Source organism: Melozone crissalis, unplaced genomic scaffold (genome assembly GCF_028551555.1).
Source record: "Melozone crissalis strain CALT ecotype California unplaced genomic scaffold, PUWL_Pcris_2 ptg000027l_1, whole genome shotgun sequence".
Lineage (NCBI taxonomy): Eukaryota > Metazoa > Chordata > Aves > Passeriformes > Passerellidae > Melozone > Melozone crissalis.
In genome coordinates, this window is record NW_026535805.1 from 30764168 (window position 1) to 30787313 (window position 23146).

The 23146-nt window shown below is 40.7% G+C and overlaps 1 protein-coding gene across 4 annotated transcripts in view; it reads right to left on the bottom strand.

Moving 5' to 3' along the window:
* Nucleotides 1-23146, bottom strand: part of GRM1 (glutamate metabotropic receptor 1) — a 180638-nt gene that overhangs the window by 14182 nt on the left and 143310 nt on the right. For all 4 annotated transcript variants that reach the window (XM_054279116.1, XM_054279117.1, XM_054279119.1 and 1 more), the window contains exons 6-8: nt 21898-22066; nt 19886-20012; nt 13541-14471 (exon numbers count right to left, since the gene is read on the bottom strand). In XM_054279116.1, the coding sequence (XP_054135091.1) occupies nt 13541-14471; nt 19886-20012; nt 21898-22066 (1227 nt within the window). The remainder of the gene's footprint in view (nt 1-13540; nt 14472-19885; nt 20013-21897; nt 22067-23146) is intronic.

Sequence of the window (23146 nt, forward strand, 5' to 3'; positions counted from 1 at the left end):
ACTCTGGCCATCTTTACAATATGAGGATTAATGAGTCATTTTGGGGGCAGTCTTCTGAAGGGTAATTCCTGCTGAGTAGTTATCTGTATCCTGAGCCCAGGGGCAGGATGGATCTTCTGTGCATTTGAACAAGGAGCTGGCATGCCATCATGAAAGTGTCTGAGTTGCTTTATAAGGAACCCCTGGGTGCAATAAAAGGGAGTCTGGCAGAGGAAGCAGGGTGGCAGTGCAGAGGGTTTCTGAAAGAAGTGGCTTAATTGCTTTACTTTATGTTCTTTGAAGCAGAAAAATGCTTCTGGCTAGTCATTCAGAACAGGGTAGGTAACAAGCCTGTTGAAATCTGCAGTGAGGAATATAAAGCATCAGAGGGAAGAGTCAGTCTTGCCACCATTTTTCCTCTTAAGTGTAAATGAATCATCCCACGAGGCAAACAGCTGTGTCAGGATTATAGGAAGTGTAAATTCTTATCTGCAATGTTTTATATCTGTGCAGCTGTGAAACTAGAAACATTCACCTTCTGCTCTGGAATTATCCCTTCTGCTCAATCAGACTCTCAAAACAGAATGAATTTATCTGGTGCCCAAGAAAACTGGGATGCAGTACACTGTGCTACTTATCATTTGAAGTCATGGTCAGAAATCCCCCTCCCTAGGTGTACTTCAAGCTGTAAAAAATCTTTCTCATTCCCCATGTGAAAAAAGTACAGAACAGCATATCACTAGAATTTGTACAATCTCATTTGAAGCAACTGACCATCAACAACATCAGGAAAAAAGTAAAGTGGGGATGATATTCAAGGGAAGTTGAGTGATAGTCCTGAATAAACTCGTTTTTAAGAACTTTATATATAACCCCTAGTTTTAGTACAGGAAAGGAGAAGCCTTGTACCATAAATTCTTGGCACACTGCCTCACATTCAAGAGCGGTTCCTGCTCCAACTCTCAGACTGGCTGCCCTCTGCACTCCCAAGGAATATCTCAGCAACACCAGAAACTTTCTGGCCTGCATTTCACCTCCTCAGTGCTCCAGCAGTCTGCAAGGTGACTGGAAAGGTAAGCAAACCTCATGTGATGAACCAGATCACTGAAGTGTTCAACTAAACTCTCATCCCAGAGCGTCATGCCTCTCCAGTTCTAGCATCTTCCTAGGAAGAAGCATGTTCCTCTTCAGATGCTTGTGTCCTTGAAAGGTCAGGTTTTATGTACAGTTGTCATGGCTGGATCAAAAGACATCTACAAAAAAGAAGCAAGGTCATGTCCTTTTCCTGTAGGATGAGAAGCTGAATTTTCAATGCCTTTTGTATGACCTAGGACCTGATAAAAGATTTCTAAGCCAATAGAAGTTGGGAAAATGGACAGATTCTTGGTACAATTTAATTTTTTAAACACAAGGCCTGAATTCCAGTCTAAGTATGTCTGGAAATAATTGCTCTGGGTTTAAAATTAATTATGCTAATCAATGGCACAGCGACAAGTTTTGGAGAGAAATGAAGAGCTATGGAGCAAAGAGCAGTACGAGTCCATAGGGTTAGTCACCCTCACCCAGCAGAGTGAGGCATATGGGTAATTATCACCCAGAGAGGACTGAGAAGCAGGAGGGATTTCATGGCACATGCTTTCTGTTGAGGTGTGAGCATCTGCTGAAAAGGACAGAAGGGTCAAGATCACCAAGGAGAACATAATCTCAGAAGGATGCTCAGAAAGACCTGGCACTGAGCTGGATACTGAAGATGGAGCATAGGCTGTGTGTACTTCAGGTCACCCCAGGGCAGCAGGAGCCAGCTGTGTGCTGGAGGGGTGCTCTGGCCCTCCCCAGTTGCTCCCTTCTGCTGCTCCACCTTCTCCTCCGTGTCAGCACAACCCCTGGTGCAATTATTCAATCATCTGGCAGGGAATGACAGGGACAACTAATCTAGGTCACAATCATGCCAGAAAAAGAAAGGAGAAAAAAAACCCCCTCTTATTTCCCAATTTGATTTCACAGCATGGCTGTCCAGATTCTTGTCCCTGCATTGGCAAAGTGATGGCATGGGATAAAGGAAGGCTTTGAGTGTCAGTTCTGGCTTAGAGCAGCTTAAAGCATTTGTGGATTTACAGGCTATGATAGCCCAAAGTAGCTGCAGAAAAATCTCTTGATTGTCTGGGATGGTGGCAGGAGAGATTTTTGAGATAACTTATATAACACTAAGGATTAAGAAATGTACACAGCCTTATGTTTCAGAGGAAAGCAAAGGAGGAAGGACTGCTCCCTGGCTGGGGAGCACAGAGATGCCTGGGGCCACCCTTTGTGCTCCCCCAGAGCCTGTAGTGCCCAGGCACACGAGCCGTGCCTGCCCACCCACGCAGTCCCTGCTGAGCCCAAGAAGGAAGCTGCCAGCTGGGCACGGGAGCCCGCGGCTCAGCGGGGCTGGTGCCACCCACACCCACATCTGCTCGCTGGGCACCGCCTGCATGGGCTGTGCTGCCCTGGCTGTGTTTTCAGGTGCAGCTCCCTGCCAGTCCCTGTCAGCCTGCCCAAGGTAGATAATCCCTCTGTAGGGGGTTCCACAGACTGTGGGATTTGCTTTCTTTGGTTTGATTGGTTGTTTCCTGGGTGTGTTGGCTATCTGGTTAGTCAACTTGTCTGGGCGGCTTTGAGATGCAAAAAATATGAGAAATGTGAAAAAAGACCAAATTTCCAGACAATCCTTTCTCTGGGAAGGCAGGGCTTGCAAGCCAGCCAAAACAGGCTGAATGGAACCATCTGAAAATTTGGGTTGTGCCAGGAAAATAAATGGCCAGAAGATAACATTTAAAAAAATCCATTCAAGTAGAGGGGAAGACCAACAAGAACTCTAAGTAAGTGTGTGAAGATCCTGGCTTTAATACACCAAGGATGAGGAAAGATGAATAGTGCTGGGTCAAGAGAAGGAGGATCTACTAACTAGAAGGTGGCTTGTAGATGGTTATTTAAACTGAACCTGGGATTCTCTGGGGCTGATCAGACTGAAATTGCAAACACCAGCAAACAATTTACTAGCAAGGAGTTGCTATAATCAGATCAAGGGGCACTTGTTTTGATACAGTTTATGATCAGCTTTGACATCTCTGGCTGCGGTGCTGCAGCACAGCTGTGCTAAACTAATAATATGCTGCTGAAGGGGACAACTCTCACCCCTGTTCCCCAAATCATGGGCATCAGGCACAGTTTCTCTGGTGCTGACATTAGTGTCTATTTGACCTTGAAATCTGGCTCAAGGAATCCAGCAGACAGTAATTAATTTTCTTTTCTTTTTTCCTCTTTGTAAGCGTAGTTTTATAGGGTGGAAGAAAGCCACATCCTGCACATCACAAAAGAAGAACCAGAGAGAGTAGAGAAGGGGAAACAGCTTAAGAAGAGATAAACTGAAGCAGTAAGCTAGAAAGGGTAAATTATCTATAATGAACTAACAAGAAACCTGGTTTTAGTTGTCAAGTGGGCTTGAAAGTGACAAATTGTGTGATTGCTTTCAGCCTGCACAATTGTTTGGTGTTTACAGTGATAATGACTTTTAACCTATGCTTGTCAGGTGTGGGAGGCTGAATGCCAGAGCACATATATGCTCTGCAGAATTAGTTGACTTGTTATTTCAAAATTAAATAGTCTCTTAACAACTTTAGTGTGGAGGCAGATGTTATATTGATACAATATATTTTCAACCCACACTGAAGGTGGTTTCTTAGAGTCTTTTGGCACAGGAGAGAACCTAGCTTCTCATGCTGGCCATGTTTATTAGTGACTCTTTGACAGTCTATTTCTTCTGTGTGGTGGAGTCTGTTCTACAGCTATATCTTGGTCTGAAAACCCTAAAAGAGATCTGACAATGAATGACAATAACATTCAGAGGCCTTGAAGCACAGAGGTAAGAACACACAGAAGAGAGGGCAATGTGCTCAGATCTCTGCTCTGGGTGTGAATAGTTTTCAGTGTGTTTGGGACAAAGGAAAAACAGAAGACAAATAAAAAAACCATCACTCCATACTAGCTAAAAAAAAAAAAAAAACCAAAGCAAAAAACAGCAAGTTGCCCATTACACATGTTGGAGGGATAGATATTTAGCAAAGACTACATCCAGATTTTGGACTGAGTAGTGCACCAGAAGTTAGTCTTTGCTTTGCCATATTCATAATATCCATATACAGGTATTTGTAAATGAACATGTCTGAATGTGCAGATTTTATTTCTAAGAGGGTGTAGAACCATACGCACCTACATGCCCTTAACAGAGACGGACCAACTTCTCTCTCTGGGGATAGGATTCATTTGTGAATTACAGTCTGGCTAAAAATCAGATGCTTTTTTGGCATGTGACTACAATATCTGCAGTTTGTCTTGTGGTGTTTTGCTTTGTGAGGCATCCCTGAACAAAGGGGTGAGCACATCACAAGAAGGGATAAACTCAGTGGACAAGCCAGAAGGCAAAATGCCTTTCACATCAGTGAAAGAGAAGACATGCAAATTTTGTCCCCTTCTTGGGCTCCTATGTGCCTCTTATGTGTCCCTAAACAAGGAAAAGGATTAAATAAATAAGCAGTAGTTCTGCATTTTCCATTAGTAACTTTGCACTGAATTTCTGGGATGAATCAAAAGTATTTTTCAGATGTCTTAACTTGATGAAAAAACAAACTCCAGTATTAACTGTATATAGATGTGTATAATACTTCTGCTTTTTTACAGTCTTGTTCTTATTTATAAAGAATATCAGGGATCCACATTATACCCTTCAGTACTCAAATTTTTTCACCCCTAAACTAGCTCAATGATGTATGAAATCACAAGGTGGCTCAGAGACCCCTGCAGAATAAATGCTTGCAGAACACCCTGCATGTTTATTCTAGCAAGTATTTTTACATGAATTATCACATGTTTGTGCAATGTCACAGCTCTCTTAATTTCTGCTGAGGTGAGGTGACCAACAGTGGCATGGGCTGAAACATCACACCTAGAGAAAAGAAAGGAAGTAAATTGCATTCTTCTCTTAAAAATTGTTAAATTGACCTGTAGAAGACTTGTATATTCTTCATTCCATTTCCATTTTACATTTCAGAGCAACACTCACACACAACATGGGTGTGGAGATTGGTTTTTTCCCCTAAGGGTGTGCTTATGAGAGTTGGAATCTGATTTCTAGATGAAATATAAAGAACTATCCAGGGGTTTAGGTGCTTAACTGGATGTAACCTTCAACGCCTATTTATGTATCTGACACTCTTTAAAGGTGAAGTTTTCTTCCCTATTTCTCTCACAGAGACAATTGTAACCAAAACAATGTGTGAGTGTGGTGCTAAGCAGATAAGCAACACTTGCTTATCCCTACATGGGAACACAATTGTTTGTATCACTCACTAATGAGTTGATGCACTTTTGCAGCATCTTAACTGGATATGAATAATGTATACAAGTACCAAAATACAAGGAAATGTAATAAGTGATCCAGTCAAGCAAGAAATTAAATTATGAGTGGTGTCCTTATTCCTGTGGTTTATGCCAAGAAAGATCCTAGCTTTCCCCAGGATTTCTGTAGTGCTGCCTTTGCTTCCCCTCAGTCAGGAAGCAGAGATTGTGGTACATAACTGCAAAACACCCCTCTGATGTGACTCTGTATCTTTCTGTCATTGTGCTTAAGTATTAATATTCATTAAACAAAGCTGCCTGGTGCTACAGCAGTGCCCCCAAGGAGAAAAACATTTTGTGATGCAGCATCCTGAGAGCTGTAAAACAAGAGGAGGAGTAGTAAAGTGAAGTTCTCCAGCAGTCCTTTGGCAAGAACCCGGCTGGACTCAGGGACTGTGCCTTAAACATATGTCCTGTCAAAATCTCCTGGGAGAACAAAGTTGTGCCCATCCCTGAAAAGACTGTGGCAAAACTGCCATGAACTGGGAACTTCTGAGAAAAGGAGGAAACTGCATAGAACCTTACACAACAGCCCTCTCATTTAAAGTACCCTGGACATAAAATGTGACTCTGGTGATAAAGGAGCAGAAGTCTGGATGGGAGCTCAGGGTGTAGGCAATATATCCTGTAAACTTATTGAGTATATGAATTTTGTCTTAGGGGGGTTTATCCCCACTGTTCTTTCTGGGAAGTCACTGCAGAACTTCACAGCTTTTTCCAAGTTATTTCTCCCAAATGTAGTCTCAGGCAGCCTCTGTTTGGCTGTGGAAGCAAGCCCAGAGGACTGAAATTAAATTGCCAGGCCTTTTGGTTTTTCAAACATCTCAATCATATCATGTATTTTTGTCCACTTCTTCTCCTCATTTTGTTTTAGGAATGGCATGTGATCAGCTATGCATGAGCTGGAACTCTCTTTAGCTGGTATAATTTGCAAGGAAACCTTTTACAGTGCTTTATGCAGTTATGCCCCTTATTTCTCATTAGAAGGATTAAAAAACCCACTATCACCAGATTGGTTATTTTTCACATATACACCCAGATAGACAATTTGGTGTATAATTTGATATATACATATGCCATGTCTGGTTTTTAAATAAGTATAGGTTTTAGTAGTTTTTTAAATGAGAAAGTCTTTTATCCCTTATTCTGTATTTTATTTTTGGTCTATGGCCAGAACTAGAATATATGTGTATCATAATCCAATGGAAATTCAAGGCCATGGAAGACAATATTAGATATAATTAATAGATCAAATTTAACAGAGAAACCCTGCAACAGGGCTGGAAAAGATTGTTATTGGAATCTTAAGTTTCACACTCCCCTGTTATTTTTTGTTTCTTCCCAGTTCTTTAACTTTGGTTCAAGAGTCTCTTTGGAACCATGTAACTGTCCTCTGGGAGTTTTAAATCAATCTGGGAATTTCACTTAAATCAATATACTGACAAGGACAGAACAGCTTGACTGGGTATGTTGCATTTTCTTACATGAAATTCATATCACATCCACAAGAGAATTGGGTAAGAGCTGTTACATGTCACAGTGCTATGTGTCTGCAAAATCTTTCATGGTTTAAGACCAGCAAACAGCCCAGCAAAGCCAGCAAACATGCCAGCTGCTGAGAGAGAGGCGTTTGGCATTAAAACCTACAGCTATCCTTTGTGAGCATGCAAGAGGCTTTCCCAAAAAGGCACTGCAACCTCAGAAAAGGGTGGAGGATTACACTAAGTACAGAAACTGGGTAAATGTTAGGGAGGGCTGAAATAGGAAGATGAATCAGGCCAGGCCAGGGTGCCCCCTGCCTTCCCTGTGACAGCTGGGTCACCAGGAGCCATTCTAGAGCTGCCACATCTGCAACACCCTGTCAAGGAAGCAGACTCCTCCTGAGTGTGATGCAAAGGTGAACCAAATGTCCAGGGGTTTTGGAGCCCCATGCCCTGGTTGGGAGCTGGGAGCCTCAAAACCATGGACCAGGACAGCACCTTGTGCCCCATGGTGCCTTTGCCCCAAAAAACAGGCTGTGGGTGTCACCATTTTATTCGAGGTTAATGGAGAGATCAGATATACAGCAACAAATTGTTTAAATAAACAACCTTATCTGTCCTGTACAATTTTGCCAATTTATTTTTTCTTTTCAATCTCTGTATAAACTTCCCACTGGCAGAAGCTCACATTCTTTCTGCTGTTCCAAAATTCTCTTTCATGATATGCCATTTCCCTCTGGGGTAAGCTTCAGTAGGATGGCTGTGCAGGCAAAGCAGGCTTAAGGGTATTCTTGCAAATCCCTCGGAATGTGGTGTTTTCCAAGGCCTGTAATTGTGTCTGCAATACTAGTGCAGGACACAAGAAGTTTACCCACTGCATCAGGTTTCTAAATTGCAAAGCAAGGTAGTCTACCATCTCCTATCTGATTCAGCAATTGTCTTTGTACTGTTTTGGCACTGTTGTAGGAAGGTAAAACTGCATGACATGCTAATTTGTGTAAGAAGCATTTAAAGACAATTCTTGTGTGCTGCAGGCTAGATGACACACTTCAGGACCAAAGAAAATACTTCTTTCATTGGGCCTGTCCTGAAAAACAGGATTTAATATATCACTTTTACAAGAGAAGGTACAATGGCAACTGGTTTTTATTAATCCTGCTTGCACTTTCCACTAAACCTACTCAGAGGTTTTGATACATTTTAGCCAGACTGAGTGAAAAATTACCCCTGTGGCTGTTGCCAGGTTAAGATAGATTGGTTTGTTTCCATTTCACCTATTTTAGCCTGTAGAGATCAGGACAAAAGGCACTGTTTTACTAACATTTAAAGTGCTTTCATGAATTCTGTTCACACTTTTCTCTCTCCCTCCTTGCCTCTATAACCCCTGCTTAAAGACAGAATATTGACTGTGCAGAAGAATAGCATTATAGTGAGAAGATGGAGTACTCCTGAGCACTATTTCTGTGACAGGGCTGTTAGGCTGGACTAAGTGACATGCTGTAAAATATCTACATTTGGGCAACTGCAGCAGAGCATGCTGAACGTTTACTCTCTGTATCTGGAAGCTCCAAGTCTTGCCATGCTTCGTTGTGCACTTTTCTCCCCCCACACCATAAAAACCAGTGAAACAAAATCTTCTGGACATACTTGTGCTAAGATTCCCCTCACCACGTGTCTGTGGGAGGCTTTGAAAATGAAGGAGGTGAAGAGCCCAAAAACCTTTGTGGACTGTGAATGGCCAAGGGAAATGAGCCCAGAAAAGCACGGCTTGTCAGTACAGTTTGGTCAAGATGAAATGGCAACTCAGCAAGTCAATGTAAAGAGAAACATCAACTTCAGAACACCTGGAGATAATTTTATAACTGGCAAGACAAAAAAGCAGGTGGTTCCCTAAGCCATGGTAAGGAACAGACATGTTACTAGAGGTTTTTATCTGAGAATCCTGATTCTCAGTTAAAAAACTGTATGTAGGAAGCCAGCACACAGGGAGAAAGGATAAAGGGAGGCAGGAAGAAGTTACTAGGGGATGTTGAGTTGTCTGCAAATTTTTGTTGGAATAAAATAAATACATTTGAGAGATCTGTGGCCCAGGGAACTGGATGCCTGTGACAGCAGTCTAGAAGCATGGACTGCTGAAATGTGTGAAAAAGATAAATTACATGTTTAGAAGTACTTTAAATCAGCTATTCATTCCTAAAGGCAGACAGCTGGTTGCAAAATAATTAAATGTAAATATACTAAAATTATAAGGGAAAAGCAGATAGCCTATGCATTAATGTGGAGTCCTGGCCATTCAGTAAGTCTTGCTAGTTGGCTTCCTTTTAACTCAGATTTTGCTACATAATGTATATCGACAACTAAATCCTTACTAACTCTGATTCAAAATGCACTAAAATGGTGTCCAGACCTGGGGTTTCAACCATAAATTTTAAAATAATTCAGATGTGAAGACTGAGGGAGCAGATAAGCATCACTGCCAGACCTGGAATTTATTATCCAAAGATACAAAATGAGCTTTCTCTCTGTGACAACCCCCTACAGCACTCCTGAAGAAGGCATTTCCTGAACCCTCATCAGAATCAGCATCTGAAGTGTCACTGTTTGTTTTTTTCCTTCATCTAGTAGAGAAGACAGCATTGCTTCCTCAGGGAAGGATCATTCAGGCACTGTAAAAGTGTCGTTCTCTTCAAGCTCATTGACCCTCATAGACCAAAATAATTTTTGAGACCAATAAGAAGGATAAAAATCACAGCAAGATCCATACACAAATGTTTCCCTCTCACATCTGGAAAAAATAAAAAAAAGATGCAAAAAGCTCTCCTAACAAATGCTGGTATGCCATCATCCTATAACAGCCAGGATCTTGTAATACCTTCAAGCAGCAAACGAATAAATGTCCCCACAAAACTTCAATACAAGCAGCACATATCCCTCTCTCTTCATCTCTCCTGATGGAGCTGCTCCATTTTTTTATACATATTTAAGTATTCATTTGACAAGAGGGAAAGGATGACAGTTGCTTGGTACTGAAGACACTCACGAGGGATCCCTCAGACCCAGATTCAAGCTCTCTCACAGAATTATACCAAGTATTTCCCAGAGGTCTGCACCACAATATTTTTATCTCTGTTCCAAAATACTGCTGGACAAGAACATACAGAAAAGAGACTTGCCCTGGACAGTGCACAATCCAGTTATAAATCATCTACCTGGGAAATGAAGGAGATGATCTTAGCCTAAGTGAGCACTTTAAATACTGGGGTAAGATTCCCTCATGATTTCCCAATGTCTTCCTCTCTCCGTGGGAAAAAATGTCCCCCTGGCCCAGGGTAAATACTTACCAGCAAAGCCCAATTCTATGAAGTGTTTTGAAGGGCCAGAATTTTCTGGTAGAAAACATATGTATTCCACTGGAAAATTCCCAACCAGCTCTATGGAAAACAGTGCTGGTTGTGACCGCTCCTGGTTTAACTCAATCAAAGTAAGAGCAAGATCAAACCCCCAAGACTGCACGTAGCATCTTGAGAGCACAACAGATCAGTAAAGGCAGTGTGCTCTGTTATTTATGTGAACACCAGCATTACTAAGAAATTTATTTTCCCTGAAACTCTGTTGGCAATGCAGCTGGGAGAGATGTTTTTCAAGATGACTTTTTTGATCACTATGTCAGCACCAGAGGCAGCTGAAAGGTTTGCATTGATTAATTGATCCTGTGTTAGGAGACTTCCCTGGTTAATTCTTTTGCTCTACTTTAGGAAGGAGAAAGGAACAGTGTCTCATCTTGCTCTAGTCCCCAAGCTATACTAGTTAAACTAACAGCACAACATTGCATGAAAAGGCTTTATGAAGGCTTATATAAGTTTTATCTGCCCTTGTAAATGAAAAACAGTTTCCATTTTTAAAACTAATTAAATTTAACCCTGTACCTCCACACCAATTTAATTTAGATGGATGCCACTTTTCTGTTTAGGAATTGGAATTCAATAGATTAAGCAGAGAAGAGATTTGATACAGACAGGAAAAGAGATGAAAACTGAAAAGCAGAAAAAGAAAAACAAACTAAGAAGAGGAAGAAGGCATAATAAGAAGATAGCTTAATACATCTAGAAGAGAAATCTTCTGAGTGCAGAACTGCTGGCCACTTATAGACAGAAAAATGTGGCCACAGGGAGACACTATTGAAGATTCTAGAAACAGAGCAACATACTTACAGAATTACTGAAAACATCACAAATAAATCCCAGATCTTGATGTTTGACAAAAAACCAAACCAAATATAAAAGAAAACCACCCAAAACCAAACAAAATCAAAACAATCAACAAAAAACAAACCAAACCAAAACCAAACCACAAACAAAACTACTGAAAATCAGTCTGAGATCATTCCTGTGGGCATTGAGCGTGTACCAGTAGCTGTAAGTCCTGTTTCAGAAAGGACCTGATTACACATTTGAGTTATCTAAGTGCTTCCAAGGCTGCAGCAAATTCTTTTTCCTTCTTGATTTCCACAGTGCCTCACTTTTTTATTTGCGTTGTCACAATGCCCTCAGAAACTTTGCAATGGACTCAGCTGGGAGATAAAAAACTTGCCCAAATCCCCGAAATTACTTCTTGTTTTGCCTTGTGACTTTATTTCCAAAGCTTCATGTTTGTCTATTAAACCTCTTTCAGTTCTGCATGCCCATGAACAGAGATGTCCTTTTCCATCAGCAATCCCAGGGTGCCTCTGCACCTGAGCTGGTTTGGGTGAACAACATGCAGTAACTGCACAAGAGGTTTAGGACGGAGGTGGGAATTTGGCTGTATAAAAGACACGGATGCTTAACCTGAGGGACAAAAAGGCATATTAGCTAGGTATTGAGCTTTTAGTTTAGAAAAGCAACTTAAAACTCTGTAGACCTTTTTTGCTTTGTAACACTCATGCAGGCTTAACATAGAGGTCGAGAAAATCTTACTAAAATGATGTAATAAATTGATAAAAATCTCAGGTAAGCCCTGTTGAGTTTTAAACATGACAATGATGAGGGAGAAGCTTAACTTTCATGTAATATTTTCTCATATTAAGATTTGTATTCTAAGTATATCACATTGGGATCTTTTAAATTACTTTTTTTTTTAATAAAGGTAGAAGAAGAATAAGCAGAACAGAGAATTAGTTATTAAGTCTGTCATGACCTAAAATATTCAAAAGTCCTCTTTTTTTGACAGTCATAACTTAAAGAAACCAACACTGTTAGCCAAAAACCACACTGCAGGGACACCATACTAGTTTCTTACAGATGTCCCTCTTATTTATAACTAAATAAGAGTCAGAGGAAGATGGATCAGGCTCCATCTTTCTATTTGCATGGAATTCATGCTCTTGGGCTACAGAGAGTTTTGGCCATCTCCCTGTAGATGGTGGCTGTTAGGGCTGCTCCCTGCTCTCTCTCTGACTAGCTCAGGAGTCAGCAGCCTTGCCTTGATGTGGCCTCTGTGGCACACTGAGCTGTGTATTTGGGTCACTTATGTCTCCATTCCCTTCCCTTCTGACCCCCTTTCTAGCAAAACAAAAAAAAAGTACTGAAGTAGCACAAAGATAAAATTGATCACAGCATGGGTTTTCTACAGCATTACCTCTATCACCAGGACAGATCAAAATGGTTCTTATGAAAACTGAATCAAAACCAACCTGAGTGACTCAGAAAACTACAGATCCCAAAAAACTGGAAATTAACTGAATTTTTGTTCTGTTGGGAAGCTCAGAAATGTAGGTTTCACTGGTGCTTTTTTATTTTTATTTAATTGAGACAAAAATCATCTAAGATCATATGTACCCCTATAGTGCTTCTTTAAAGATTAAAAAACAATAGGATAATAAAGAATGCAAATTTTCAGACAGCTCCTCACAGGGAGATGCTGTTTGAAGTAACAGTTCTCCCTCCTGCTCTGCTGCATCTGGCTTGCTTTTAATTATTAGCAAGGAAAATAACGAGTTCCACAGATGTGAATGCAAGTTCATTTTCACCCTCAGTTGACTTCTGCAACTTTCACACCAACATTGAGTTTGAGAACACGGAGAGATTTACACAAATGATGAGTAAGAGTATTGCTCATAATACTGAGTATTAAATAGAGCACAGGGATAACATGGAGGGTGCTTTTGAATCACAGTCATGAGGACTGTCACAACACACTACCTTAAAAACTTATGTTCAGTCCTCAGCTTTCACACACATTCCAGTGGCCTTGGGCAAGTAGATGTGATTTACAATCATTTAGACAGAGATTTCTTTTCTAAAAGGCTACAGTAGCACCTCAGTTTGAACATGGTGCAGAGCAACTGCACCTCAGGGCGTGAGATTCCTGTACACACGCACATGTGACAGGGAGATGCAAGAAGCTGCTATGGAGCTTGGTCACTCTGCCACTGCCTGACCTGCCCCAGCAGTACAGGGCTCCTTCAGAGCAGGTTGAGAAGATAATGAGCAACATGCCAATATCCATCTGAGGCTTAGAAATAAAGGGTCATTCCCACCTTCTCTGCTACACATGAGATGAAAAACTATTACATACCTTACTATTCAGCAGACTACAGTCAACCAAGAAAGGATGGCAAAGAGAGGGACATATACAGATAGAGGTGTACCTGCAGTCAATCCACTTACTTTGGATTTCCAGCCCCTGGCTTCTTTCTCCGGAATATGTTGAGGAAAGTGTTGGACTTGCAAGGTGCCTTGCCATCCCCGACATGCATACGCACCACATCTGAGGTGGTGAAGGCACTGCGGACGTTCCTCTCGGGCTTGGCTATAATGATGTACATCTTGGGAGTGAACATGCACCCCAGAGCCACTGTCACGCTCAGGCTCACTGCGAAACAGGTGGTGATGATCTTGTAGTTGCTCCCGAAGTAGATGGGCACGAAGGCCAGCCAGATGATGCAAGTGGTGTACATGGTGAATGCAATGTACTTGGCCTCGTTGAAATTGGCAGGCACGTTGCGAGTCTTGAAGGCATAGTACGTGCAGCTCATGATGAGGAGTCCGTTGTAGCCCACAGGAGCCACGACGCCCAGGTTGCTGGTGTTGCAGATAAGGTAAACTTCCTTAATGCTGGGGTAGGAGAGGATGGGCATGGGGGGCTCCAGGATGATCAGTGTGATCACCAATGTCAGCTGCACGCTGATCAGGATGGAGGCGATGACCACCTGGGCCCAGGCGCTCATGAAGCGGGGCTTGCGGGTGCAGATCTTCTTCTTGCTGCCCGCCAGGATGCGCGCGATGCGGTTGGTTTTGGTCACTAGGGCGGAATAACACATGGCGGAGGAGAGGCCCACCAGGAGGCGCTGGAGGTAGCAGGAGGTCGTGGTGGGTTTAGCTATAAGGGTGAAAGGGCAGACGTAACCCAGAAAGATGCCAGCCAGGATTATATAGCAGAGCTCGCGGCTGGAGGACTTGACAACAGGGGTGTCTCTGTAGAGCACAAAGATAAGGGTGACAAACATGGTGACCAGGATCCCCAGGCAGGAAAAGACCACAGCCACAATAGACTCTATATTGCTCCACTGGAGATACTTTACAGGGATGGGTTCGCAGCCTGCAGTGTACAGAAGAGAAACAGAGTGTTAGAAAAGCAGCTCCTAGAAGAACCTTTTTTTGCTGGATCTCAGTATAATCCAAGCATTAGCATATGTCTACGTGATGTGGATTATTAAAAACATCTTACAAAGGAGTGAACTGCATGATGGAAAAGTTTGGATTAATATGTTCAAAAAACAGCCATGCATTTTGGGTGTTCCAAACATTTCCTCATGATGCTGCAACAGGAAATTAGATTTGGAAATATCTGCTTTTAGAGATACCTGATTACAAGCACAGAATAACAAAGGTACAGCTGGGAACAGAACACAGACAAAGTCACCATCATCTCTTCATTTCAGCAGGAAAAGCATTGTTGCAAACAGGTAGGTTTTTACCTTCTCAGATTAATTTATTCAATCATTACCACAATCACTATAGTTTGATCTACTACATTTTTTGAGACTGGTTTTATAAATACCATAAATTAATCAGAGGTCTGTGGATGGAAAAGTGGTAATAAACCCAAAATTTTAATGGAACTATATTGTAGATACTACACCTTAGCACACTTCTGCTTTTTTCTCTTCACAGTATCTCATTCTTATTTTGTCATTTTTTCCCCTCTAAATAACATAATTTAATTCTCTTGGAAGAGTCAAACCCACAGAATATGCATGCCTTTAGATAAAAACTGGAAAGACTCTCCTTTCTGACTAGTACAGATGTGCAAATATATGTATCTGTTAAGACAGTACTTAACTGCTCTCTCCCACACTCAAGTTAAAGGAATCTCTGGATATCTTCCTCACTGTGCTGAAGTAATACCAGCAATAAACACTACAGAGAAAATAAAATCCTTTGTGTAACAAGATGTTGGTTGAGAGGCTGTTATGGCCATCTTTCATTATGGCATTTTCTAATTTCTGATCTTGACTGAGTCGTTCTAAAATGCTTTTAACGTGTTTCTTTATCTCAAGAGAAGTATCCACAGCCTCTTCTACTTCTTGTTTCCGTCCTCCTCCAGTTTCCCTTTGACACAACTCAACTTTTCTGCCTTTCCCCCAACTCTCAAGTATCTTTCCTCCCAGTCCCCCACCATCCCTGTCTCTGTTCACCTAACAGTTCAGGTTTTTTAGCCACCTCTGCACCTAGATATCTTCACTACAAACTGCTGCTCCAGCTTTTCTGGTCCTGGACTGGCTGCTCATTAACTCCGCCTAAATTCCTGGACATGGCCAGAAAGAACAGGAAAAGATGTTAATGTCAGCAAGCTTGTGAGAGAAGCATTTTTTCCTCTAATTTTTGCTGCTAGATCTTAACAGGGCCCCTGATGTTGTGATGGGCAAAAGTTGTGCTCAGTTCCTTCCTCCTCAGTGTGGAGTGTATTTGGAGAAACCATCTATGAAAAAAAGGTTTCTGAGTCTCACAGTTTTGCCTAATTTATATGCATCTTCAATATTGTGACAAAAAGTACCACCAGACATTTCTGCTCTAATGTAGATACCTGTATTGTACTCTAAAGTCCTTCCTTCAAAATAATTGAGAAGTAAGACAAGGTATGGATAAGGGTTGAACACTTTTACTGTAACTTCATTTTGAGAAACAGGAGAAAAAAATTTTTGTTTAATTTAAAAAAAAAAAATTAGCCCAAGGCAAAGTCCTGACATGGAAAATTTCTTCTTGAACTTTTAGTGTCGGCCAATGTCATGTGAACTGAAAGAAGGTTTTGTACTTCTGTCCACTTTGTCTCCAAGCTGACTTAACTACAGGTGTTGTTCTTACACATGCCCATAACATGAAAAACATTAGAAATTATAGCAATGGCTACCAGAGGTCTTATTTTATAAAGAAAATATTATAAAATAAAGAGAAAATTTTATAAAGAAAATTAATTTGCTCAATACGGTCTGTTCAAGACTCAGGAAATCCATACTTCTAGCCAATACTTTTGTGGTGAAATAGGAAGGAAAACCTCTTTATTAGAAGTGTGAACCTTTGGCCATTAGCTTTAGCAGCCCTGACTGGAACCTGGCTCCTCTATGATTTAATAAAAGACTAAGGATCAGAAGGTCTTGCTCATTGATTAATAAAAGTGAAGCTCTTCTCATACAAGGATCTGGTCAGTCATTGTTGGAAGGGTTAAGTTTTAATATGGACTTTAAGCTTAACAACATCAAGACTTACTCACACTACTCCATTTTAAACTATATTTTCAGGGGCTTAACCCAGATCCAACATGGTAGTTAAGCCTATCATTTACTCTAAACTTATTCCATGCAAGATTTGCTTAGAAATGTTTCATTAAACCAGTGTAATTCCTGTGTATCAGCAAGCCCAAGAACCACATATTGTACAAACTGCAAAAAGTTCCCTAGGCTGCTTATTACCAGCTAACAGTTGTTGGTTGTCAGCACCTGTGAAGGTGGGTCATTTCCCAGCTAGGAGGAAGTGGGCTTGGACCCCCACTGAGACTGGGGGAGGATTACTCAGGAAATTGTGCATGCATTTACAAAACAAAACAAAACAGCCCCCTCAACAATTAAACCAAACCTCAAAAAAATCAGAGCAAAAGCTTCACAGTTAAAATTTTCTGGTAAAAGCTGTCTAGTAGTTTTCATGTACTATTTTCCCTGCATTTTGACTGTGAATAATTTCCAAGATCAGAAGGCTAATAAATTTTTTTCTTACTATATCCATAGCGCAAGGACAATAAGAGAAACTATGATGTTTTCTGAGGTCATTAACCCGTCCCAGGTAACTGATGGCCCCAAAACCTTATGATTCTTTTCATAAGACTGTAAAACTTCCTTTCCTATCTTGTTTTATTGCTTATTTAAGATGATTTATGTAAACGGAGTTTAATAGCTTGACATTCAACCATCTTATATTATATTCTGGTACTATAAAAGATTTCTCTTGGCACAAAGTCTAAGGTACTGGTTTTAGTGACTATTTCTCAGGTCAGGTTTTCATCATCTATTGTGAGAAATCCTTTGTGTCTGCTGAGTCTATTTCACTGCATTCATATTTAAGGGAAGCAATCTAAAAAAGTTGTGTACATTTAAAAATAAAATGAAAATGTCATTAAATGATTGCTGAGCCACAGAGATTGATTTCAAATAGAGAAAATGAGCACCTTGAAAAGTATGTCTTACAAAATAGGTTAGTATGTGCTTCACATTTCTTAAAAGGATTAAGGATTTTAGAGCCTCCATCTGGGATGGAAAATTAGTCTAAAACCACATACATGTTTAGCATTTAAGATTTAAGGCAAAGGGAAAAACAATCTGTACTGTGAGATGTTACCGCCTGTGTCTAGATGCTATGGTGACTGTCAGTGTATGAATACAACACATAAAATCAAGCTATAAAAACACATTTGATGGGAGTCCTGGCAAGAAAACCGAATTCCAGATTAAATCATACCAATGGTGACTCCCACAAAGTTCAAGAGACAGAGTTTATCTAGATAATTCCCCTTCTTCTAAATATTAGGATGGCATCAGCTTCCTTTCGCAGCTTTGTACTTTGTAGTATAATTCAAGTAAATCAATTTTAGGGGTTAAAAAAGAAGATTTTTTCTTCAATTATATTGAAGAAGCTGTGCAGGAGCAGACTGCCATTTCAATGTTCTCTAGGAAATAAGTCGATGACTATGCTGTCATTTGGCTGAGGTTACTGTGATTTCAGAACAGCAGCAGTCCAGTCTCCTTGCTGAGAAGAAACACAAATCAGCAGGTCATCTACTGATTTCATTAAAAGTTAATAGATTGCAACATGCCCTGGAGATTTTTTCCAGCACTGATTCTTTCCACAACTCTTTTCAGCAGTGCCTGTCATTTTGACATGACCCCTTCTGAGCAACTCTGAGCAGCTGGTAGCTCTGAACCATATTCTTTCAAGTGCATATTGATCTCTCACCAGGTTTTTATTCTGGCTTCTTTTTAATCAATAGAACCCTTTTTCTTCCCTGAAGAGTAGATACAAGCAATTCTGTGAACTTCCAAGACCAGGAAAACTTGATTGTGTATGGATATCTACTTTAAAATTAGCAGATACTGGTGTCCTAGGAGCAGGAATTGAATATGGGCTTTTCAAATAGGACATTTATGAAAGGTTCTGTGGATTTTTTTGTGTCTATTAATACCAGATGTGTTTCTGTGATTTGAGCCCTTACAGAATATATTTTTCATTAACTCCTCTACTTACAACCCACTGACATGAAACCTGAAGGGTCTGAAGATTTCTGTATCCCTACAAATCTGTTTGTTTAGCTGCATACCAGAGTAGGGGCAGGGCAGGGCGGTGGGAGTGGGAGGTATGGAATATAGACATTTACACACACACATCTGGGACACAACCATAACTTACTTTCCATGGAAAGCCAAGTCAGAAAATGAGTCACATTTACCAGTCTCTTGTGATTAATACTGTATTTTTACCTGGAGAAGTAGCTAGCTTTCCTCTCAAAATACATGCTCTGAGAGCTCATTTGGCTTCAATTGCTAGCTTGAAGTATCTTATAGAAGAAAATCACTGAAGTTTGAGGATTTTGCCTATGTGCTAAAAGTTGCAGCAATATCTGTCAGCCAGTCATGGTAAAGGACAAAGATGTGTTAAGTTGCACATTTGATCTTTGGCTAGGTGTTTAGATTGTTTCTGTGACTAGAAATAATGCCCTGCTGAATGCTGACATCCAAGATCTGCAGAGGTGACACGGGGCAGAGGTGCCTCTAGTCTTTCATAGTGATACAAAGCAAATGTTAAGGTCAGGGTGATACTTCTCAATGTGTTGTAGCTTTTTTTTTTTGGGGTAGTGGTTGCTGCAAAGCCCAGAGCAGAAGTGGAGGTTGACCTTGATAGGTAAAAAATAAACAGAAGGGTGTCAAAGCATGCAACTCATCTAGGCATATACACAAGGGAGACTTAACTCATTCCAGACAGCTTTTCTCAGGATTTTAAAATTCCTCTTGCTGGTGGGTCCAGTGGGAATGATCTTTACGCCAAACAAGAGTCCAGTAATCAGTTACTGAAGGTCCTGAAATCCCAGATAAAGTGCTACTAATTGCATGTTAAAATGGTCAGAAAAGAGTATCAAGTCAATATGACAAGAATGCACTGAACTCTTGCGACAGTCACTGCTAAATTGCAGCAAATGCTGCTGAGTCATTAGAGTCTTAACAGCTTTATTAATACTTGTGCTAAATGAAGGAAAGGAACCGACAGACTAGAACATTTCTTTTTGGCAGAAATTTTGCTGTCTTTATTGTCTCTGCTGTTGCACTAAGCTGAAAGACGGTCACCCTAAACTGCAGTGGAACATGTGTCCAAATATGTACCTTTAATATCTCTGCCACCTTACTGTCCAGCACACAGCACTCTCCTCGTGTCCTGCAGGAAAAGAATGTGTTTGGAGGGATACATGCCTACCTGTCAGGTCAGCATTTGGCCACCAGCCGAGCTCACAGGCTTTACAGGTGAATTCATCCTGAACAAATTCATTCTCCTTGCAAGCAGTGCAAATCCAGCAGCAGCTCACTTCTCCTTTCCTGATTACCTGCATTACAAAATACATCCTCGGTTCTCATCGTCTATCAGAAAACAAAGAGGCACACTCCATCACCCCCCAGCAAACACACAACACAATACAGTGTTTAAAACATGACAGGATTCCTGTGTATGGCACATTTCAAACAGCTAGAAAACACCAATCATGATTTTGTATCGATCCCTGTATTAAAATCTGTGCTAAGGAATTCAAGGATAACCTCTGGGGACAATTTTATTTTGTTTTGAGGAGAGCTGTTCTGAGTTAAAAGTACAAAACCATTTTGCCTCTGGTACAGAGGCATGGTGAATGTCATATTTTCAATCAAACTTGAGGCTTAATCTGTGAGATGGCAGAGGTCAGGACAAGCAGCTCAGCCCATGCTTAATATCTATTGCATAGTAAAAAGCAGTAAACAAATTCAAAGGTTAGAATCAGGAGTTATTAATGCATATAAATACATATATATGCATGTACACACAAGCACATTCACATAAACATACATTCCAATTTATTTGGAAGTCCCTTTGGGGCTCATTACACAAGTGAAAATAGAAATTAAAATAAGAACAAATTGCAAAACATCGTGCTAAAAGGATCTATTGGGTTTTAGCATAAAAAAAAAAAGCAAGCAGTGACCAACCTCATGCTTCAGAGCAGCTCTTTTAGGGACAAATGTCCCTGAAAAATTTCTTTCTTTGCTGTGAGGGCTGCTAAATGTCATGATCCAATGCTGAAAAGATTATTTCCTTGTCTTGGTTCCTAGTTTCATTACCCTGAGGCTGAAAGAAAGATTAAGGATATCTCTGGCTCCTAGGGCTCTGACAAAGACTCTGCCCTTGTTTGCCAGGAAGGAGGAATCCAGCCTTTTCTTCCAGGTCTTCCTATCCATCTATATGCAGAGATGAGTACAGCAGTGAAATGCAAAATGTTGTTTTATTGAATACTAGCTTTGTGGGCTTTTTTTTTTTGTTTAACATTTCCTCATGCAGTCTGTGGAGAGAGTCCAATAGGCTTCAAGGAGAGCTGAAGCTGGCATTTTTATGCATAGTGTTTACATATACACTATGCATAAAAATACACAAACTGCACAACCTCAAAAACAGAAAAAAGATGTTTCGGAGGGTGGTAAATACCAATAATGTTTCTCCTCCAAGATGTTGGAGTGTGTCACTGTGTCTCTGCCAAATCATCAGTTGCTTATTGTTTAGAGTAGCAATATAGAAATAAAAAGCTGCAAATGTGATTATTAAATTAAAATAGAAAGGGAAGTCTACTCTAAGGAGATTTTGCTGAATGACTTCATGCCATTTTAAACTTAATGCATCCATACCATTCTGAGAGTGGTGAAACATCTCTTTGTATCATCCAGACATGACTGGTAGCAAATTATTTGTAGCCTGATGCAAGTGCTACTCTTTGGTGAACACAGTTATTTCATTTGTGTTTCTATTCATCCTGTTGTGAACATGAGATATAAATAGGCATTGGGTTTGTTGGATTTTTTTTTCAACTTTTCCTTGCGGGTGTAACTGCTGGAACAAAATACTAGACTCCTGTGGGTCACAATATTTTCAAGATCAGCCCCCAGGTGAATCACAGCCATTGAATGTTGTAGGCAATGACTAAGTGAAAATCTTTCTCACATAAGGTGAAACTCAAATTCTGTCACACTAGAAGATTCTGCATCCGTACAAATGGTAATTTTAGAAAACATGGGCCTGTATATGCTGTTGTTAGAGAAAGATATTAGTCTAGGATTCTATCATTTTGGCATTCCTGAAGGAAAGGAAGTCCTACCCATTGGCTGGAAAGGAGCTTGCTTGGGTTTAGGAAAAAAACACTGACTGGATATTCCTATTTCTACAGCAGAAAGGAAGTGTCTGAGGCACACCTTGATCTGGCCCTTCAGGCAAGGCTCGCTGCACACCGACCGGACCATTCCGCTCTTATTCATCTGAATCCTGTAGTCATCAATATTGAGCACGCCCTCGTGCCAGGTCCCAACCAGGACGTAGTCGTAGCGGTTGGGCTCTATGTACTGCAGGTTCATGATGTCATATCTGCAAGGAAAAAACAATGAGTCACTGTCCTGCAACATAAAGGACAAAAATTTACCTTGCTCTTCTTCTTCTGCCTCTAAATATTCAAGTTTTCCCCCAATTCCAGGGACTTGTGTTTCACAAAAACCCAAAATCCTTTAGGATTTGCAGCAGAATCACAGGAAGTGTCAGCTCTGATTTGCACACAAATGCTGATTGCCTGCCTTGCTTGCATAAAATTATGGGTAAAAAGTTGTGTATCCAGGAAGAACTGTACACCAAAGACAGTAAACTCTGCTGAAGATGCATGTGTAGGCAATGTCTGGGTGCTGCTAGTTCAAATAATTTGTCAAAACTTCTTTAACCTTCAGTTGGTGTCTCCGTGCAGGCTGGTTGTAATATAGCCCTTGCTGGGAGCTCTTAAGCAGAAATGCTCAGACCAATTGAACTGGTTTGCCATGAGTTAGCTGTAAGCTCTGAGTTCGACCATTCATTTTATGCAGCCCAGTGATCCTGTCAGGAAAAGTTAGCACCTCAGTCACAACATTTACTTCCTCACCCTAGGCAAGGAAGAGAGCACTTCCCAAGGCTAAGGTAAGGGAAGCATAAAAAACTGCTACAATAAACATCCAGCCTGTCCCATTACCTTCAGTGTGTTGGACCTGAGGTGTGTGCATCCCTTCTTGATATTTATTATATTCATTCTTTTACCCACAGAATGTAACTTGATTCTTAGTAGAAAATAAGCAAGAATGGAAGAATGAATGTTAGAGCGTGTACAGAGACGAAGAACCACAAAAGAGGCTAAACCCACATACTGGTTTCTTAAGATGGGAAGGGGGAGGATTTTGTTTAATAAATGACAAGAAAAAGAGCACTGAGAACAAGGAATCAGCATTAAAGCTGAAAATAACAGAGCATCCTATATTTTCCAAGCCTGGGGTTTACTGCCTTGCTCTTCTGTACTGGATTGGCTCAGTCTCCAGAGGAAAAAATTCTTTTGTTTATAATGGGCATTGCTAATCTGTACATGCTTTAAGAATGAAAGGTAAGGTAAACAAAGTACAAACCATAAATAAAATTGGGATGTTGGGTTGTGAG